Here is a 22,668-nt window from a genome sequence, read left to right as displayed (position 1 = left end):
GTTGAGTGGGGATGGTATAGATGCTCGCTTAACCTCTGAATAGATGAATAACACTCACTGCCAGCAGTTCTAAATGTACAGCACCATGCTGAACTACAATGTGTGGTGTGCAGGGGCGTAACTAGAAATGGCTGGGCCCCATAGCGAACTTTTGAATGGGGCCCCCCTGGAGTCACGGCAATAATATTAATAGTACTACTTATATACTTACATCCAGCCAGGATAACAGTGTGTGCGTTATATACAGCCAGAACAGCAGTGTGTGTGTTATATACAGCCAGAACAGCAGTGTGTGTGTGTTATATACAGCCAGAACAGCAGTGTGTGTGTGTTATATACAGCCATGACAGGGAGAGAGGGTGGGGGGGTCTTATATACAGCCAGGACAGGGAGAGAGGGGGTGTTATATACAGCCAGAACAGGGGGGTGGAGGGGTGGGTGTTATATACAGCCAACACGGGGGGGGGGGGGGAATGGTGATATATACAGTCAGAACAGGGAGAGGGGGGTGTTATATACAGCCAGGACAGGGGGGGAGATATATAAACAGCCAGAACAGGGAGAGAGGGGGGTGCTGTATACAGCCAGGACAGGGAGAGAGGGGGTGTTATATACAGCCAGGACAGGGGATGGGGGGGTGCTGTATACAGCCAGGACAGGGAGAGAGGGGATGTTATATACAGCCAGGACAGGGGATGGGGGGGGGGAGTTTGATATATACAGTCAGGACAGGGAGAGGGGGGGTGTTATATACAGCCAGGACAGGGAGAGAGGGGGTGTTTGACATATACAGTCAGGACAGGGAGAGAGGGGGTGTTATATACAGCCAGGGCAGGGAGAGAGGGGGTGTTATATACAGCCAGGGCAGGGAGAGAGGGGGGTGCTATATACAGCCAGGGCAGGGAGAGAGGGGGTGTTATATACAGCCAGGGCAGGGAGAGAGGGGGGTGCTATATACAGCCAGGACAGGGAGAGAGGGGGGGTGCTATACACAGCCAGGACAGGGGGGGATGATATATACAGCCAGGACAGGGAGAGAGGGGGGTGCTGTATACAGCCAGGACAGGGAGAGAGGGGGGGTGCTATACACAGCCAGGACAGGGAGAGAGGGGGGTGCTGTATACAGCCAGGATGGGGGGGGGGTGATATATACAGCCAGGACAGGAGAGGGGGTATATACAGCCAGGACAGGAGAGGAGGTATATACAGCCAGGACAGGAGAGGAGGTATATACAGCCAGGACAGGAGAGGGAGTATATACAGCCAGGACAGGAGAGGGAGTATATACAGCCAGGACAGGAGAGGAGGTATATACAGCCAGGACAGGAGAGGGAGTATATACAGCCAGGACAGGAGAGGAGGTATATACAGCCAGGACAGGAGAGGAGGTATATACAGCCAGGACAGGAGAGGGAGTATATACAGCCAGGACAGGAGAGGAGGTATATACAGCCAGGATAGGAGAGGAGGTATATACAGCCAGGACAGGAGAGGGAGTATACATACCTCCCAACCGTCCCGGATCCAGCGGGACAGTCCCGATTTCGGGGTTCTGTCCCGCTGTGCCGGAACGGGCCTCAAGTGTCCCGCTTCCCAAAACATACCTGTCTCTTTAACTGCGACTGCTCTTGGTGAGCGCTCGCAGATGCGGGGCTGTGCACTGGTCGCTCTAGTGGCCGGAAGCTGCATTCTGCTTCCGGTCACAAGAGGTCTCTCTCATCCCCTGCGTTCCGGCGCAAAGCAGGAGAGTGACGTCACCAGCAGAGCCGAGAGGAAGGAGACGCTGCTGCTGGAGGGCTGAAGAACAGAACTGCAGTAAGTATGTCATTATTCCAGGGATGGTGGGGGAGGCTAGCTGACAGGGAAGGGGTTGGACATAGTGAGGGTTCCCTGGGGGGGGTGCCGCTGCTGCCACACACTGACCACTGACTGACACTGAAGGCCATCTGACACTCAGCAGCTGCGGCCTTCAGTATCAGTCAGTGGCCACTGACAGGTCACATGCTCTGTCCCTTTCAAAGTCCTGAGCAGGCAGCTCACATACCGCCCAGCCCCCGAAGCTCTTATCTCCGGCCCCGCGGCACTGGCATTCATCTTCCCCCCTGCTTATCTTTCCCACTGCTGCTGATGAGGTCACCTGTCCGGGACAAGCAGGAGAGAAGAGAGTGAAGGGGCCTGGACATAGGAGCTGTGTGTGAGGTGTGCAAGTAGCCACTACGGGGGAGAAATCCACTGCTGTGCTGCCATGTGAGTATGCTTTTCTATTTTTCTGGTACACAGGGGGCTTTACTTAGATAGGTAGATAGATAGACCATCTATCTATCTACCTACCTATCTCTATCTATCCATCCATCTATCTATCTCCTACCTATCTGTCTATCTATTATCTATCTATCTCCTATCTATCTATCTATCTATCTATCTATCTATCTATCTATCTATCTATCTCCTATCTATCTCCTATCTATCTATCTATCTATCTATCTATCTATCTCCTATCTATCTATCTATCTATCTATCTATCTATCTATCTATCTCCTATCTATTATCTATCTCCTATCTATCTATCTCCTATCTATCTCCTATCTATCTATCTATCCATCCATCTATCTATCTCCTACCTATCTGTCTATCTATTATCTATCTATCTATCTATCTATCTATCTATCTATTATCTATCTCCTATCCATCTATCTATCTATCTATTATCTATCTATCTATCTCCTATCCATCTATCTATCTATCTATCCATCTCCTATCTATCTATCATCTATCTATCTATCTATATCTATCTATCATCATCTCTATAGATAGATAGGAGATAGATAGATAGATAGGAGATAGATAATAGATAGATAGATAGATAGATAGATGGATAGGAGATAGATAATAGATAGATAGATAGGAGATAGATAATAGATAGATAGATAGGAGATAGATAATAGATAGATAGATAGATAGATAGATAGGAGATAGATAATAGATAGATAGATAGGAGATAGATAATAGATAGATAGATAGGAGATAGATAATAGATAGATAGATAGGAGATAGATAATAGATAGGAGATAGATAGATAGATAGATAGATAGATAGGAGATAGATAATAGATAGGAGATAGATAATAGATAGATAGATAGGAGATAGATAGATAGATAGATAGGAGATAGATAATAGATAGATAGATAGGAGATAGATAGATAGATAGATAGATAGATAGATAGATAGATAGATAGATAGATAGGAGATAGATAATAGATAGATAGATAGGAGATAGATAATAGATAGGAGATAGATAATAGATAGATAGATAGGAGAGAGATAGAGAAAGAAGTTTTTATTCCATCAACATGCAAAGCATTAACAAATAGTGCAGCACAGCAAACAGTCACAAACGCTACGTTTCGGCGAGTCTATCACCATTTTGAAGTGTGAAAATGGCGATCGACTCGACCAAAACGTCGCGTTTATGACTTATTTAGGGGTGTGTCTTGTGATTTAGGGGCGTGTCTTTGGGTGGGGTTAGGGGCGTGTCTTTGGGTGGGGTTAGGGGCGTGTCCATGTCCCTCTTTCCTCTCACCTAAAGTTGGGAGGTATGAGTATATACAGCCAGGACAGGAGAGGAGGTATATACAGCCAGGACAGGAAAGGAGGTATATACAGCCAGGACAGGAGAGGGGGTATATACAGCCAGGACAGGAGAGGAGGTATATACAGCCAGGACAGGAGAGGGAGTATATACAGCCAGGACAGGAGAGGGGGTATATACAGCCAGGACAGGAGAGGAGGTATATACAGCCAGGACAGGAGAGGAGGTATATACAGCCAGGACAGGAGAGGGGGTATATACAGCCAGGACAGGAGAGGGAGTATATACAGCCAGGACAGGAGAGGAGGTATATACAGCCAGGACAGGAGAGGAGGTATATACAGCCAGGACAGGAGAGTGGGTATATACAGCCAGGACAGGAGAGGGAGTATATACAGCCAGGACAGGGGGGTATATACAGCCAGGACAGGAGAGGGGGTATATACAGCCAGGACAGGAGAGGGGGTATATACAGCCAGGACAGGGGGGTATATACAGCCAGGACAGGGGGGTATATACAGCCAGGACCTGTGTGTGTTTCCTTCCCCTCCTGTCTGTCCCGACACAACACTGCAGCTCTAGTCACAGATCACAGGAAGGAGATAATGCTGATCAGGCCGCACAGAGCTCCATGATACTCACATTCCTGCAGGTCTTCTCCCATCCCCCGAGCTGTCTGATCCCTGTGAGGAGGCCGAGTCCTGAGAGGAAGGAGACTGCCTCACTGCTGCCCGGCTACTGACACACAGTAAGTAGGGATCACTGTATGTCAGCTATTACCTGCAAATGGTAGCAGCAGAGATCCAGAGCAGGGGCAGGGGGGAAACAGGAAGTTGGGAAGAGGGGGGTGGGGGGCCCGGCCGGCTTCACTACACACTATTCTCCCGGTTAGCAGATGTCAGGACAAAGTCCCTGAACAGCTAACCGGGGACATGACAGCCTGCCCGGGCCCCCTGATGTGTCGGGCCCCGTAGCAGCGGCTATGGCTGCTACTGCGGTAGTTCCGCCCCTGGTGGTGTTTCAACCATCTCAGACCCAGGAGATGGCGGTCTCGGCATGTTTAACCCCCAGATTGTTACAGGACACGAACTCGGACTTTAAAGGGTTTCCTTATCTTTACTTCTAGGAAGATAAACAGCCACCGGCACTGCTCTGTCTTGGCTCACGATATGGGATCCCACGGGTGAATGGGGGTTGGAGGGTGCATCACTGGTTGGTGCTCACTACGAAACTAGATATACGTCAGTTTAAAACATCCATAAAGAGAAAAGATGCGGGCACTCACCATATGTCGTGATCTTCGTGATGTCATGTCTGTAGATGCGCGCATGCGCGTGAAACAGCTGTTACCCGATCTGGTGGGTGTCTGGCGTCCACGCTAAGCCCAATGTATCCAGTAACTTTTATGCACGTATAAAGACGTAATAAAGGAAGAAGATCACAACATATGGTGAGTGCCCTCATCTTTTCTCTTTATGGATGTTTCCTTATCTTTATTTACTTGAATGGGACAACACTGCAGTACCCCGCACCATTATTAATAATAATGGGACAATCGCAAGGACGACCATTTGTAAGGTGAAGAAGCTGTAGTACTCGCACTGACCATCAGGGTCCTTCTGATCTTGTTAGACCCATAACGTTTTTATTTTTCCACTGACAGAGTCATATGGGGACATTAGGAAGCAGGACAAGTTGTACCTTCTTACAGCACTATATGTTTTACCATATTATGTATTACATAGAAGGAAGAAATAGGGTAGATGCTAAGACATAGAGGAACTATGGATACTAAGAGACAGAGGGAAGCTAATTCGAATACATGGAAAACATGCAGACACTGAGAGACAGAAGGGAACGGTAGAATCTACAAGAAGTTCAGACCTCAAGACCCTGAAGGAAGCGACAGAACCAACAGTCAGAGATCATATAAAACAAAGAAATTTATACATGTTATAGCCACGGCCGCCGTGTTGAGCGAGACCAATATAATTCACGTCATCATGATCTGGTGGCAAACCTTTATAGAGGCTGCCAGTTCCCTTACTCACACACCACAGCAATCCATCAGGACTGATAGCCATGAAGTGGGTGAGCTCCAGCCAGCCCCATTTACCAATTCTCGTCGTGGACGCCCGCCAATTCCCGGGGCCAGTCGGTGGTTTCCCCTTCACAAGGGTATCATCCTTGCACACAGCATAAAGATCCCCGTTTGAATGGAAGAACAGGGCTCCATACTCGTGCCAGTCACCACTTCCTATTTTGGTGGCTACGTGTTGACGCCAGTTGACATGTTCATTGCTGGGCTTTGGACCTTTGTACAAGTCTCCATTGATTGTTGTTCCATAGAAAACTCCATTGGGATGAAAGAAAATGGTTTTGAACTCATCCCATCCACCTCTCCCAACTCTCTTTGCGGTACTGAACCAGTCTGAGCCTTCTTTGGAAGGCAATGGCCCAGAGTACAGATCTCCATCATGGACACAGAACAGGGACCGATCGGGACTACAGGCGATATTAGTGACGTTATTCAGTTTTCCACAGATTTTTGCCATTTTATGAAAATCAAACGAAGATTCCTGAACGGGAGCGATTTTTACATCAAATTCTTCCGTCACGGCCAGTAACTGAGTGTCTGGGATTAAAGTAAAAAAAAAAAATATAAGTATATTGCAATGCTAACCAGTCTACACCAGCGATGAAACCACCAAGAATCCATAGTTTTGTAGATCTGTAACTCACTTCTCATTTCAGTGAGTTGGCACTTTGTCTTTTTGGGTTTTAGCCAAGAGGGTTCCCGATCTTTAACGTAGTGTTAAAGGGTTGTGTACCCACCTACCCCTATCCACCACAGCTGCTGCCCCGACACTGCTTACTGGTCCCTACTTGTTTCTGATGACAAGTCATCCTCACAGGAATTTCCATGTTTTACCAATCACTGGCCACAGCAGTGTCCCTGAAAACATCTTTCAGGTAGAACACGTCACTCGGAACGAGGAAGCAGGGACTGGGAGGCATTGACTCGGCACCTGCAGAGCCTTTAGGTAGGGGAGTATTAATGTACTTTTTAAATATTTATTCACTACCCCCAAGCATACTGGAAAGCCCCTTGAAGGGAACCAAGTATAAACATGACAAGCATAAAAAACTGATTGTGTCACAATGGAAAGTGCAATAAAGATACTAAAAGGGTACATTGTATAAAAGCAGCGGTAATTACATACTGTCAGCATAAACGGGGAGGGGCAACAGCAGCACAGGGGGCCATCTACTATAGAGGGCACAGGAGGCCATGCAAAATGGGGGTGGATGTAGCTGCACAGGGGGCCATCTACAATGGGGAAGGGTGCAGCAGCACAGGGGGCCATCTATTATAGGGGGCACAGCAGCAAAGAAGGCCATGTACAATGGGGGGGGGGGTGCAGCAGCACAGGGGGCCATCAACAATGGGGAAGGGTGCAGCAGCACAGGGGGCCATCTATTATAGGGGGCACAGCAGCAAAGGAGGCCATGTACAATGGGGGGGGGGTGCAGCAGCACAGGGGGCCATCAACAATGGGGAAGGGTGCAGCAGCACAGGGGGACATCTATTATAGGGGGCACAGCAGCACAGGAGGCCATGTACAATGGGGGTGGGTGTAGCTGCCCACGGGGCCATCTACAATGGGGAAGGGTGCAGCAGCACAGGGGGCCATCTATTATATGGGGCACAGCAGCACAGGAGGCCATGTACAATGGGGGGGGGGGTTGCAGCAGCACAGGGGGCATCTACAATGGGGAAGGGTGCAGCAGCACAGGGGGCCATCTATTATAGGGGGCACAGCAGCACTGGGGGACATGTACAAGGGGGGGGTGCAGCAGCACAAGGTGCCATCTATTATAGGGTGAGCAGCAGCAGCACAAGGTGCCATCTATTATAGGGTGAGCAGCAGCAGCACAGGGGGCCATCAACAATGGGAGGAGGGTGCAGCAGCACAGGGGGCCATCTACAATGGGGAAGGGTGCAGCACAGGGGGACATCTATTATAGGGGGCACAGCAGCACAGGAGGCCATGTACAATGGGGCTGAGTGTAGCTGCCCACGGGGCCATCTACAATGGGGAAGGGTGCAGCAGCACAGGGGGCCATCTATTATATGGGGCACAGCAGCACAGGAGGCCATGTACAATGGGGGGGGGGGTGCAGCAGCACAGGGGGCCATCTACAATGGGGAAGGGTGCAGCAGCACAGGGGGCCATCTATTATAGGGGGCACAGCAGCACTGGGGGACATGTACAAGGGGGGTGCAGCAGCACAAGGTGCCATCTATTATAGGGTGAGCAGCAGCAGCACAGGGGGCCATCAACAATGGGAGGAGGGTGCAGCAGCACAGGGGAACATCTACTATAGGGGCACAGCAGCACAGGGGGGCATACATTCTGGTCTTATGTCCTGCTGATTCTAAGATTCTGATGTGATGTGTCTTGGGGGTGGGTGCCAAAAGCAAATCCCACACAGGGTGCCGTCTACCATAAGGCCGCACTTGGGATATCTCTCTTCACTCTGTGCATACAATATGTCCAACTCGGCTGGACACAAACACTTTATGTTTACATTGTTACTGCATGTAGAAGAATCCGACTTTATTGTGTGATTATACATTGTATGTTACGTTGTTTATATTGTTACTTTGTTATGCCCGGGTCTGGTGACATCATCACTTGGCACCATTTGGCGGTTTCCTTGTGTGTATATATAGCGGTTCTGTAGGTAATGAAGACAACTGAGTAGAAACACGTTCTGCGATAATCGACACTAATGGGATGTAAACTGCAAACAAAGGATTTTCTTCCCTGTATGGTTGGGGTAACCCGCCATGGGCACCACCTTCTAGCAGAGTGCCCTCACATATTGTACTTTCTAGGAGAAGACTTACTGAGGCAGCGGCAGTTCTGGTTCAGCATTTTGCAGTTTTTGTGCATATTCCTGGTGACGTCAGTGGCGGCGCCTGAAAAAGACAACGTTCAGCTTAATCTTATTGCCAAATCTATATAATCCATTAGGAAGTCTTTATTTTTGGCTCTTGTTGCTGTACAGCATAGGCAGATATCATAGAGGTAACCACATATAATGTCCTGACAAATGGGGAGGAAGGGGTTAACACCTGCGCCGCTCCTCTGCTCCCAGGGTGCAGCCTCTTGTTTTATGAATTTATTCCTCTCTGTGATAGCTTATACACTTATCTCGCCTGTAAACAGCAGATGTATGTGGAGAGAAGACAGGCAACGGGTCTGTTGTACTTGTAATGCCAGAAGGTTCTGCTGCAGTATTAGAGCATAGAGGTTGGATGTTATCACCTCCGTCCAGCAGAGGGAGTCAGTTCCCAGCTAGGAGTAACAGAGGTAACTGGGGAAGGAAAAGCCAGAGACTCAGGAAGTGTCACGCACCCAGTTCCTGTAGAGAGAGAAGATTCCAGTGCTGGAGGTCAAGGGCAGTGACCTGTGGCAGAGCTAAAGAGAGGTGTGACAAGGTGATCCACAGAAAGCAGGACAGCTCAGCCAGGTCCATAAGAGCTACAGCAGACAGAGCAGTGTGCAGCAGTGAAGGAAGAGAGCAACACAGCCCAGTGCTAGCAAGTGGAGTGCAGAGCACCTGGGACAAAGAGACACTGACACAGGAGTGTCCAGCCAGCCTCATCACTGCAGCAAGGAGGAAGGTACTGCTCAGGGGAGACAGAGCTGGTGCTGCAGGGGAGCCCATTGTTACCAGCAGAATCAGGAAGTGGGGCCCCCTGAGAGACTGTATATAGTTGTGCTACACCACATAGACTGAAGTGATATCCTCCCTGCTACTTACCTAGCTTCATAAAGTGTTCCTGTTCAGTAAGAATCTACCTGTTATACAAGTTAAAGAGTTGTGGTTGTACTGCTGAATGATCTACAGTAAAGTTATCCCAACATTACTCAGCTGTCAGAGTGAGTTTGTCGCCATCCACCTGCACCCCTTACACGTGGCGTAGTCGGCAGGATGGAAATGGATATGGCGACAGAAGGCGCAACATCATCTGTTAGCGGCATGCAGCCCATGATTCCAGTGGGGGCGCTACTGAGTCATCTGCCTAAGTTTAATGGATCCAGTGTGTTACTAGAGGACTGGAGAGAGAGGCTGGAGGGAGCCGCACGCCTGTGTAATATTGCCCCACATCTGAGAGCAGAGCTAGCCTTGAACACATTAGAAGGGGAAGCCAGAAAAACAGTATTGCTACAGCCAGCAAGGCTGAGACAGACGTTTGAACAGATCTCAAGCATCCTTGAAGATGTGTATGGGGATACAACATCTGAAGCTATGCTGAGGAAGAAATTCTTCACCAGATATCAGGGGGAAGATGAGTCATTGCCCCAGTATGCAAATGGCTTGCAAGAGCTTATGGCCACATTACAAAGAAAAGAAGGACGGGGAGCCACCTCCTTTACTAATGCGGAAGTAGTGTTGCGTGATCAGTTTCTTCTTGCCTGAGGAGCCAGCCTTTAAGGAGAACCCTACGTGAGAGATTCAAGCTAGAGCCACACTCAACCTTACATGAGGTGCTTAAGGAAGCTATTACTCTGGAAAAGGAGGAACAAGGTACTATTGTCACAATAGCCCAGCAAGCAGAGGTGCTGCCAGTCAAAGAGAAAAGTATGGAGGCACGTGTCTCATCATTGGAAGAAGTGATTAGAGAACTCAAGGAGGCACTGACTATAACAGTGGAGAGGGCTGCACCTCAGACTCATTACCGAGGGGAGTCCTGTCCTGCATCCAGACAGTCTTACAGAGAGGCTCAACCTGCAAGAAGATGCTGGACATGTAATCAGGAGGGGCACCTAGCCAGAAACTGCCCCAACCGTGGCTTTGTCAGCAACAGGAGAGATTTAAACTAGTTCCACCTGCGATTGAGGGGCGAATCGCAGGAGGAAGTACATATTTGTGCCCCCTTCTGGAAGCTATGGACTTAGTAGGAGAAAGTCCAGTCGTTAGAGCCAAGTTTAATGGAATAGAACTGTCCTGTCTACTAGACACGGGGTCACAAGTGACGACAATGGCCAGGAAAGTCTTTGAGACTTACTTTCCCTCCTCCTTGCACCAGGGAAGTACAGAATGGGTAAATCTTAAAGCTGCCAATAGTCTGCCTATTCCAATAGTTGGAGTCATGCAAGTTGACATTGAGCTTTGGGGACGATTTATGAAGAAGAAAGGAGTGGTGGTGGTACAGAGTGCAATGGACCCAGAAGTCCCTGTGATATTGGGAATGAATGTGTTAAAAGAATTAGATGGTCTGATGGCTCAAGAGCTGGGTCCCAAGTATTGGAAGAATGTCCCAAACCTGAAACCTCCACAAGTGGCCCTCCAGAGATCGCTGAAACAGTGCCGGATGCAGGCAACCCTGTCCTGCCTTGTAGGAAAAGTGGGATGTGTGAGAGTACCCTGTTCAACTTCTTTGGAAGTGCCAGCAGGCCATGAAGTAGTAGTACCCCTACCAGTGGGCACCAGCCACCAATTGCTAGGAGCTACAGTGATGGTAGAGCCTGTGCTACAGAAAGAAGGGGTAGCAGTGGGACGAACCTTGTGCACAGTCCAGAGTGGCCAAGTCCTGATGAGAATAATGAACATTAACAGCCACAGTGTGGTATTGGCACCTAGAGAACTGGTGGCAGATGTGTTTCCTATTGAGGAGGTTGAAGCCATACAGGAGCCTAGCTGGCACATCAAGTCAACTGATATGGCCACCACCACCCTGACATTGTGCCAAGTAAGAACTGAAGCTGTCAGGACTACAGGAGGGCAGCTCTTGAACGAAGTACATTTGGAAGGTGCAGAGATGACTCCCGAGGAGAGGGAGCAGTTAGTCAGGGTCCTGGGATCTCACCCAAATGCTTTTTCCCGGCACGAAGCAGACTTTGGGAAGACACAGACGCTTGAACATGAAATTCCAACTGGAGATGCTCGACCAGTACGGGAACGGTACCGACAAATACCCCCAGCACTGTATCAGGAGGTCAAGGCCCTGCTGAAACATATGCAGGAAAGTCACATCATTCAGCCTAGCAGGAGCCCCTGGGCCTCACCAATTGTGCTGGTAAAGAAAAAGGATGGGACCCTGCGATTCTGTGTTGACTACAGGCGCCTCAATGCATGTACAGTCCGGGATGCCTACCCATTACCTCGAATTGAGGAATCCTTGGCAGCGCTAGGCCGTGCCAAATTCTTCTCTACCCTTGACCTGGCAAGTGGGTACTGGCAAGTGCCAATGGCAGAAAAAGACAGAGAGAAGACTGCCTTTGTTACACCTATGGGACTGTATGAGTTCCTCCGCATGCCTTTTGGACTGAACAATGCACCAGCTACATTCCAGAGGCTAATGGAACTGTGCTTGGGTGATCTGAATTTTGAATGCCTGCTGATCTACCTAGATGACATAATCATCTTTTCATCAAGTTTTGCGGAACATTTGGAGCGGTTAGACGTGGTCCTCGGCCGCCTAGAGGAGCATGGGCTGAAGTTAAAACCCACTAAGTGCCACTTGTTCCAGAAGAGCATTGAGTATCTAGGTCATGTGGTAACAAGGCAAGGAGTCCAGCCCATAGACTCAAAGATTCAGGCCGTTAAACAGTGGCCCACACCCAGCAACAGCAGTGAGCTTCGGGCCTTCCTGGGGCTGGTTGGATATTACCGGCGATTCATCAAGGAGTTTGCCCAGGTAGCAGCGCCTCTGTATGCGCTCCTCCAGGGGTGCTTGCCTGGAGATACAAAAGGAAAGCCATTCGTCTGGGCTGAGGAGGCCGAACTGGCCTTTAGGGAGCTGAAGAAATTGTTGACCAGTGCCCCTATCCTGGCCTATGCTGATTTCACAAAGCCATTTGTGCTGCAAACTGATGGAAGCCTGAGGGGACTTGGAGCTGTACTGACCCAAGAGCAAGATGGTCAAGAACGAGTAATAGCATATGCCAGCAGAACTCTGCGGGAGAGTGAGAAGAACCCCGACAACTACAGCTCCTTCAAACTTGAGCTCCTGGCAGTGGTGTGGGCGGTGACAGAAACGTTTGCGGACATCTTGACAGGAGTCGAGTTTGTGTTGATGACTGACAATAACCCACTGGTTCACCTGAATAATGCCAAGCTGGGTGCCTTGGAGCAGCGGTGGGCAGCTCGACTTAGTAAATTTAACTTCAAGACACAATACAGGCCAGGGCGGAGTAATGCTAATGCAGATGCCTTGTCTCGTAACCCGTTGGAGAATCCCAGTGGCCCCACAGACAAAGAGCGGGAAGAGGTCGAGACCCCCAATTTCATGAAAGTGCCTAAACCACTGAAGAGTGCTCCGGTTCAGGGGGTGGAGCAGGCTGTCGAGATCACTGCGGGAAGGTCCATGGAGGAGTGGCAGGACTGCCAACAGCAAGACCCACAAATTGCCAGAGTAAGAGAATGGCTCCTTACTGATCACCAGCCAGCGTACAGGGAGTGTGAGACCTTGACATCATTTGGAAAGAAGTTGTGGCTGCAGAGGGGCCGTCTGACCTTCCGCGAGGGAGTCCTATGCAGAAGAGTACAACTCCCCACAGAGATTGGTCCCACCTGGCAAGTTGTAATACCAGATAGTGAGGTAAGGAACGTAGCTGAGTGGATGCATGAAAGGAAAGGGCATTTTGGACCTGCCAAGACTTGGGCATGGCTACAGAGATTCTTCTATCATCCTAACTCACAAAAGGTGGCCCAGGACATTTGCAGAAGCTGCCGAAACTGCAACCTAGCAAGAGCTGGGGATCAGCAGGCCCCAATTGGTGTTATACAGACAAGCTACCCACTACAACTTGTGATGATGGACTATCTTACAGTAGGAGAGTCCCCGAGAGGATACAAGTATTTGCTGGTCATGGTGGACCACTTTACGAAGTTTGCTGTAGCGGTCCCCACCCGGGACCAAACTGCTGAATCAGCAGCACAGTGCCTGTGGAAAAATTTCATTCTGCCTTATGGCTGTCCTACACAACTGCACTCTGACCAAGGGGCTTGCTTTGAAGGAAGAGTGATAGAGGAGCTCTGTCGGTTGTACCAGATTCGGAAGACACGCACAACACCTTACCATCCACAGGGAAATGGCGCATGTGAGCGCCTGAACAGAACCCTTCTACAGCTCTTGAGGACACTGGAGGAACAGAAAAAGGAGAGATGGCCAGACTACATTGCAGAGTTAGTGTGGGTGTACAACAACACTTTACACTCAGCCACCGGTTATTCACCCTTCTTGTTGATGTTTGGGAGAAATGGGAGATGCCCTCTGACCATGATGATGCCTAACAGTGGAGAAGGTGAAGGGTGGACCCCTGAGACTTGGATGGGAGACCATCGGAAGAAGGTACAAGAAATGTACGACCTGGTCGCCCAGCGCCTTGGCCCCCGCACATTACCAGCAAACAAGAAATTGAAGGAGTTGCCGTTACAGGTGGGAGATCGGGTAATGGTACGCAATCGCACAGCCAGAAGGGCTGGAAAGCTGCAGTGGCGGTGGGAAGTCACGCCATATGAGGTGATCCGGCAACCCAACCCAACCATACCAGTGTATGAGGTAAGACCGGAGGGTGCAACTGGACCGATGCGCATAGTGCATCGAAATATGCTTAGACCATGCACTTTTCTGAGAAGAGTTCCTGAACCCCAGCCAGAGAGTATCAACATGCCCACGGTACCCTCTGGGGAAGAGGAATGGTGGGTACCACCCCAACCAGATCCAACCCCCTTGGAAAGAAGGGAAGATATGCAGCAAGAGAACAACGCTCCCTCTGTGGAGCCTTCAGTTGAGCTAAGACATTCTGGACGTGCTAACTTTGGAAGGATGCCTGCACGTTATGAGGACTATGTCTTAAGTATGCAGGTTGCCGGGACGGCTACCCTCAAACGAGGGGGGGAAGGTGTAATGCCAGAAGGTTCTGCTGCAGTATTAGAGCATAGAGGTTGGATGTTATCACCTCCGTCCAGCAGAGGGAGTCAGTTCCCAGCTAGGAGTAACAGAGGTAACTGGGGAAGGAAAAGCCAGAGACTCAGGAAGTGTCACGCACCCAGTTCCTGTAGAGAGAGAAGATTCCAGTGCTGGAGGTCAAGGGCAGTGACCTGTGGCAGAGCTAAAGAGATCTGTGACAAGGTGATCCACAGAAAGCAGGACAGCTCAGCCAGGTCCATAAGAGCTACAGCAGACAGAGCAGTGTGCAGCAGTGAAGGAAGAGAGCAACACAGCCCAGTGCTAGCAAGTGGAGTGCAGAGCACCTGGGACAAAGAGACACTGACACAGGAGTGTCCAGCCAGCCTCATCACTGCAGCAAGGAGGAAGGTACTGCTCAGGGGAGACAGAGCTGGTGCTGCAGGGGAGTCCATTGTTACCAGCAGAATCAGGAAGTGGGGCCCCCTGAGAGACTGTATATAGTTGTGCTACACCACATAGACTGAAGTGATATCCTCCCTGCTACTTACCTAGCTTCATAAAGAGACAGTGTTCCTGTTCAGTAAGAATCTACCTGTTATACAAGTTAAAGAATTGGTTGTACTGCTGAATTATCTACAGTAAAGTTATCCCAACATTACTCAGCTGTCAGAGTGAGTTTGTCGCCATCCACCTGCACCCCTTACATACTCATCTGGATTCATACCTACACGACTCACAAAAAGTTTGGGATGATTGGCTTGTGGGCGAAATTTATAAAAAACGTAAAAGGTTCCAGCTCCAGTGAAACTGTATCATGGAAGATCTACCGCTCCCCATGCCTCTTCACCCACGGATCACTGCTCCGAAACCTCCGCCGCACTCTGGGATCTCTAGGATCCGGCTAATGGACTGGCCGCTCAGCCAGTCAGTGACTGGGGCAGGACGTAGCTCCAGTCACTGATTGGCTGAGTAAACAGTCTATCGTCCGGGACAGGCATTTTTCTCCGAGTCATGTGGTGCCATCACAACTCGGGGAAAATGCCTTCTGGCGGTGGTCCCGACACTGATAGGGCGTTGCGTTTTTATAGCATGTACGCAATGTAAGTAATTACACTAATCGTACAGCCAATCACAGTAATGCCAGTAGTGAACATGGCTACTACATTACCTGATGTGCCCTTCCTTTCCCACACGTTCATTGGCTCTTTCAAATTGGTGGGAGGAAACTTACGCAGTTGCGTACATCGGAAGATAAACGTTCGCATGTTGGAAAATGATCGTTATAACCATTGTATCCACAAGTATTCCAGGTCATTCTGAAGATGAAGGTTGTCGTGTACTGTATTTGCTGTGTATTCTCTCCTATCCGCTATTCACTGACAACAAGCATAGGCAGAATGTCCCACCTCATTTGCGCCATTAGATTTATCAAGAGGTGTGATAAATCCTGCGCCCCCCCAAAGTTGCTGTACGCCAGACTCAGAAATCAACACCAGCTCCGAGCTGACGTAGATTTTGCATTAATTCATGCCAAAAAGCAGCGTAAATTATGATAAATATTGCCCACATTGCAGGCGGGCCGCAGCACAAAAATGTTTGACTTGTTTTGTCAGTCCCCTAAATCTTTAGTGTACCTAAAGGGTTACCTATAAAAATACCAAGGGTAGAGTCCTCTCTACTGATAGCGGGGAGGGGCTGTAAGATAAACACATTTACATCCTTCTCAAGCCGCAGCTGGTTACTTAGACATATGATACTCAGTAACATGATCCAGGCGGCTTTGCCCCCCTCCTCCATGGACTCACCTGTCCTTCTGCTGATTTGGTAGGGGAACCCTATGGTTAGATGTTCTCAATGAGATTGTACTGTGGTGGAAATAACCATGTGTATCTTACAGCCTGTTCAGTCATTGATGTTTGTGTATCGAGGGGGAAACAAACCACCTGAGTTTTTAGTTTGCGCTGACCCCAACCTTTAAGAGGTTAATAAACGTCTTACCTTCTCCATAGGTTTGGTTCACTCATCTCGACCCGTCACGATCCAGCTACCGATGAACATATTCATCAGCTGAGAATTAGGACTTAGGCCACATTCACGCGTTTTGTAGGTATTGTCCGTGCATGGACCCGCGAGCTCATGAATCATACTGTCAAGAGTTCAGAGGTCCAGTCCATGGCTATAGAACGTGTCTACAGGGCTTCCATATCTACATGTGTGAATGCGTCCTAAAGGGGCTTTCCAGTCTGATGCACTAGCCGCAGGATAGCTGACCAGCTATGTGCTGTCTACGCTACAGGTAAACGAGGCCAGAAGCTGTTGTCTCCTCTCACTGTGTAGTGGCAGGACCTGGTTACTGCAGCTGAGAATGGGAGCTGAGTTGCAGTTACGCATCACCACCACTACACAGTGAATGGAGCCATTTGTTTCCAGCCCCAATCACCTGTTGATCGGCGGGGTTGTTGGGGGGTCAGGGCTCTGCAGGTCAGTGACTGATGACCTTCCCTGTGGATACTGTCTATTTTGCCCATAAGTCTCTGTCAGCTTTATCCACTTGATGCTTGTATACATGGAATTGTTAAAGAATCATCAGTCACTGATCTGCGGGGTGCTGACACTCCGACAACCCCACCGATCAACTGATGAACGGGGCAGGAGGCATTCACAGTGTAGTGGCAGTGATATGTAACTGCAACTCAGCTCCCATTCTCAGCTGCAGTGTCCGGGTCCTGCCACTACACAGGCATGGACTGTGTGCTATGGACTGGATCTCAGGACTCCTGGCATCATCATTCATGAGCTCCGTGGTCAGGGGAGAAGAAAACTTCCTAGCTGGTCCATTTCCTGGCTCTGGCCGTCTGAGAAGTATCCAGGATGAGATGGGGCATGGGTGTATGCGGAACCAAGCCCACACACAATGTCCAATAGCTGCCTGATGTCACCCGAAACGTGTACCCACACCCCTCTAGACAAAAGGGAGGAAGCGCAGGGCCGGAGAGCAGAACAGGTAGGAGCTTTTCTGCTCTATGGTATACCCCTTTAAGTTGTCATTTTCTATTCTCATAATGGAGAAAGATATAAGGTGTAAAGTACAACAGACACTGATTCTACAGGGACACTAAGGAAGAAGATCTCAGTCTCGTCTTATATTACATGGATTATTCCCACTCACATCGCCCCCATCGGCATTGAGAATCGTATTTCCCTACCTCACCCATCTCTGATTATATATATATATACAGTGACTCTATCAGAGGAGACTTCTCATGACTACTGAAGCACTAACCTCCATGTTTCTGCATTGTGCAGAATGAGTCGACGTTCTTCAGTCAGGAATATACAGCCTGGAGGAGACAAGATTCATTGACTTATAATCTGTCAGTATTGTATAATGATCCCCTCCACCTGTCCTGTAATAGTCACCTGAGAGCGGACGGCACAAGGATCTGATCATAGAGGAAGCAGAGCTCATGTGATAGCTGGATTACAGCTCAGCCAATCACAGGACGGCTCCACGCCCGTCTCAGACGTCACTGGTAAACAGAGTCCCAGGAAAGACAAATATAGAATATGACTCATAATGGGAACTTAAAGGGATTTTCTCATGAAGCAAATTTGGTAAAATCAGTTGTCTACCACATCATATAGTATTATAAGTATTATATACCTAGAAGTATACTGCATGTGAATTTAAAGAAGACACCTTCCAGCTTACCCAGGTTCCTAAATGATGTGTTCCAGAGGAGGCAGGAGTTCGAGCACAGCTTGTAAGGGGTGTAATGGCATGTGGCCGTGGCCGTTAGCCCTACCTTCTCTGGGTCGCACTGCCCTTTGACCATCTCACTTTCTCTCAGCTTCTCGTGCTCTGAGTTGGCCTCCTGGAGGATTGGGCTCCCTCTAGTGGCAGACATGTGCCTTTCCACCTGTATTTATAAGCTCAGCCCACAGGCTCTGGAGTCTTCCAGCATGTTCTCCTGTTGTTTGTCAGTCTGCGCTCCCTGGCTATCCACCACTTCCTAGCGATGTTCTTGCTATTTGGATCTCCAACCATTCCTATTTCCAGCTCAGCTCTAGTCTGAACTATGTCCTTTAGCTGCATGCTGCACTTCAACCACAGAGGAAGAGGACCTAGTCCCTGACTCCAGCACTCAGTTCTCCAGTCAGTGGTCACCAAGGTCCTTTCCTGAGGGTAGTAACCTGGGACTTTCCCACAGCAAAGTCCATCCTGCTTTGCGGTGAGCACTAGTGGAAACTGTGAGCTCCTTAGACTCCGCTCTTTGGTTAAGGAACGCAAGCACTCCTCGGGGGGGGGGGGGGGGGGGAGGTGCAAGATTCTACTCTTCACTGCCACACATACATGGATATGTTTGTCCTGGAAGGAAGAGGGAGGCCAGGTGCGCTTGGGTAACAATTCGGGAACCCAGCGTCACCAGCCTGAACCTCCCCAACCCCACTCCACACACCCCAAGAGGACCACAGGGGTCTAAATTTCTGTGTGCCTCCCAGCAATACAACAACATACAGCAATCCTTATGAAGTAAGCATGTGGTAGGCAGACAAAAAGACCAGAAGCATAGACCTGTAGCCCCAAGAGAAGCATAAGTCGACACCAGTCTCTCAGATCTAGAAAATAACCAGTCCAAGAAGGAGCCAGAGTAGTAAAAAGAACAGATGCTGGGTAGGTTCATGGGTGTATGTGACTCTGCCATTCCCAGTATTTGTTAATAAAGACAAAATAGAGTGTAACCCCTCGCATGGAAATAAAACCTGGTCTTGAGTATGAGCAACTGAAAGTACATTTAAAATCAGGAGGAGCATGACCTAAAATAATGAAAAATAATGCCCGCAAACTACCCAGCAGACCAGTCAGAAGAAAAAATTAGAAGAATACAATAAAAAAAACAATATAAACCCCATAGAAATGTTCAAATGGTGCAGATCTACAACAGCTGGAGCTAAGAATGGGGGGATCATTGATTATAAACTATGACATTTTGCTTCCAGAATTTCCAGTGGTCCCCTCCTCTACATGTGGTGTGTGGTGTGTGTCACTTACTAGATGGTACCGTGTGACGCCACTCCTGTGGTGGTTGGTCAAAGTGTAGCTCAGCTAGATGGTATACTGTCGTGAGGCCAGTGCCAGTTGAGCACACAGGTATAGGGGCACACCTGCTTCTAGTTCAGGGTGGCGAGCTACTGTTTACCCTTTCCCCTGTGGTTGGTGAGCTGCCAGGTTGTGAGGGGGTCCCTTGGGTACTTATCCGGAATGGAGTTGTGACCCACCCGGACTATCGGTACCACCACCCACAGAAAGGGGAGATGACCCAAGGATAAGGTTTCTACTGTGCACATATTATGGTCTCATTGCCTGTTGGTGTCCAAGAAGACCTGAACTTCTGAATTAAAGGAGGAACTTGCCGCTGATCCGTCAGTGGGAGTCATGACAGGTACACTTCATCTGGCTGCTATCCTTGCTCAAGCTACTGGTAGGAAGACAATGTAAAGAAGACACATTTACACATCTCTTTACAGAGAAACATTTTTCTGTCGGGCATTACCTTACGGAGTATGTCATGTATATCATACAATGTCCTTGTAATCTGATATACAGTATACGGGTGAGGCGAAGTGGGGCGGTCGTGTGAGCAAACACCGTCCTGCTGGAAGAATCTGCAGACACAACCAGCTGGACCAGTTTCTAAAGCTTTTTCTGTTCCGTCATTCAGTGAACAGCTTAAAGTTTTAGCATTGTGGGCCCTGTCCCCATACACAGACGTGGTGGTGATGGGGTGGCAAGACTTGATTGAGATTCGAGGGAGGGAAAATTAGATAGTTACCTGTATGTGAAGTCTTTGCTTTGAGGCTGAAGTATGGGATATGACCAATGGTGAACCCTGAACACATTGGGAGGCATTTATTAAGTCCGGCGTTTTTTACGCCGGACTTAAAAATGCCCCCGCAGCTCAGGCGGTACGGGGCTTTATGTAGAGGTGGACTGCCTCTACATAAATCCCGTGCGCGCCGGTGCGCACCGCCGAAAACCTACGCCAGCTGAGGACTGGAGTAGGGTCTCGGCGTACATTTTGGCGGAACGGATGGTAAATCGCGCGGACTCTGAGTCCGCGCCCTCCGTTCCGCCCACTACACGCCCCTCTTCCGCCCCCTGGCGTACTCGGCGGAAAGTGCCGATTTGCGAATTTTTTATTCGCAAATCGGCCATTTGCGTATAAAAAAAATACGCAAATCGGCACTTTCCGCCGAAAATCATCCGTTCGCCGGATGATACATGTGGCCCATTGTCCTCTCTATCCCATACCAAGGTTGCAGGATGCGAACGTGCTTATGTTTAAAGGGGAACTTCAAATAAGGAAAACTTTTTTCTATTAAAAGTACATTAAAAGTTATATAGATGTGTCTATACAATGTATTACCATATCTGTGCGGTTCTGCCACACTGGTAGCTGCAAATCCTACAAAAACGGACAACACTATGTATTAATTCATATTAACAACTTTATTATTCAGAAATTCATAAAATACATACTAGATGAACTGGTTAAAAGGAGCCAATGGCTGCACACACAAAAAACAACCACCCACAGGATAAATGAATGTATAAATGTGAAGGCGGTATGATGTAAGATGTAAACAATGGGTCTAAGTTACATGATACCCAGTGGACTATTTTCCAAGAGACACATTGCAACACCCTCAGGCCTATAAAGTGACAACAGTGATTGCATGATGCCCAAATCCTCAATAGTGGCCAAACTGGAGGTGAAGTAACATAATGCTGGTATTACCTGTGGTATGGAAGTGTGCACGTCCCCCTCCAACGCACGTTTCGCGCTGAGCTTTTTCTAGGAGGTCACTGGTAGCTGATAGACATCCAAGAAGTGAAGATAAATGGCCTCTGTGCCAATTCACATTGTCTCCTGCTCTCTCTGCTCCCCCCCCCCCTTAGGAGACAAATATTTCATGCCTCTGTCTCACATTGTGTGTGTTTGCTGATGATGCAGACAGGGGGCAGGGCGTGATGTCCCAGGAGGCGGGGCTGGATCCCCCAATATCCTGAGTGATTCACCATCTCTGACCGGCCAGAAGCAGGTGCTGCAACTTTACTAATTGTTTAAAACTCTGCAGTGAAATTAGGGCTAAGTTCACACATGTTGGAGCCTCACTGCAGTACTGCAGCGTATTCACAAAAATATGGATAAGAAGAGAAAGAGGGGCTGCAGCGTGCTGTGCGGTGTTGCAGGTAGAGAATACAGTGTGCTGTGTGGTGTTACAGGTAGAGAATACAGTGCTGTGTGGTGTTACAGGTAGAGAATACAGTGTGTTGTGTGGTGTTACAGGTAGAGAATACAGTGTGCTGTGTGGTGTTACAGGTAGAGAATACAGTGTGCTGTGTGGTGTTACAGGTAGAGAATACAGTGTGCTGTGTGGTGTTACAGGGAGAGAATACAGCGTGCTGTGTGGTGTTACAGGTAGAGAATACAGCGTGCTGTGTGGTGTTACAGGTAGAGAATACAGTGTGCTGTTACAGGTAGAGAATACAGCGTGCTGTGTAGTGTTACAGGTAGAGAATACAGCGTGCTGTGTGGTGTTACAGGTAGAGAATACAGCGTGCTGTGTGGTGTTACAGGTAGAGAATACAGAGTGCTGTGTGGTGTTACAGGGAGAGAATACAGCGTGCTGTGTGGTGTTACAGGTAGAGAATACAGTGTGCTGTGTGGTGTTACAGGTAGAGAATACAGTGCTGTGTGGTGTTACAGGTAGAGAATACAGCGTGCTGTGTGGTGTTACAGGTAGAGAATACAGCGTGCTGTGTGGTGTTACAGGTAGAGAATACAGCGCTGTGTGGTGTTACAGGTAGAGAATACAGTGCTGTGCGGTGTTACAGGTAGAGAATACAGTGTGCTGTGTGGGGTTACAGGTAGAGAATACAGTGTGCTGTGTGGTGTTACAGGTAGAGAATACAGTGTGCTGTGTGGTGTTACAGGTAGAGAATACAGTGCTGTGTGGTGTTACAGGTAGAGAATACAGTGTGCTGTGTGGTGTTACAGGTAGAGAATACAGCGTGCTGTGTGGTGTTACAGGTAGAGAATACAGTGCTGTGTGGTGTTACAGGTAGAGAATACAGCGTGCT

At 48.8% G+C, this 22,668-nt stretch overlaps 1 protein-coding gene across 2 annotated transcripts; it reads right to left on the bottom strand.

The window, feature by feature from the left end:
* Positions 1-5,191: 5,191 nt before the first annotated feature.
* LOC138796647 (tachylectin-2-like) lies at positions 5,192-17,999 on the bottom strand. Of its 2 annotated transcripts, XM_069976271.1 has the most exons (4): positions 17,943-17,999; positions 17,806-17,863; positions 8,505-8,576; positions 5,192-6,224 (listed from the first exon to the last, which is right to left on the bottom strand). In XM_069976271.1, exons 2-4 carry the CDS (start codon positions 17,819-17,821, stop codon positions 5,515-5,517), a joined length of 798 nt encoding a protein of 265 aa, XP_069832372.1. In that variant the 5' UTR covers positions 17,822-17,863; positions 17,943-17,999; the 3' UTR covers positions 5,192-5,514. The 2 variants fall into 2 exon arrangements, with proteins under 2 accessions (XP_069832372.1, XP_069832373.1); XM_069976272.1 differs by lacking the exons at positions 17,806-17,863; positions 17,943-17,999 and adding an exon at positions 16,521-16,859.
* Between the last annotated feature and the right edge of the window lie 4,669 nt (positions 18,000-22,668).

The sequence above is a fragment of the Dendropsophus ebraccatus genome, chromosome 7, assembly GCF_027789765.1.
Source record: "Dendropsophus ebraccatus isolate aDenEbr1 chromosome 7, aDenEbr1.pat, whole genome shotgun sequence".
Classification (NCBI taxonomy): Eukaryota; Metazoa; Chordata; class Amphibia; order Anura; family Hylidae; genus Dendropsophus; species Dendropsophus ebraccatus.
The sequence above is the reverse complement of the archived record's forward strand: the minus strand, read 5'-3'. Positions and strand labels throughout refer to the sequence as shown.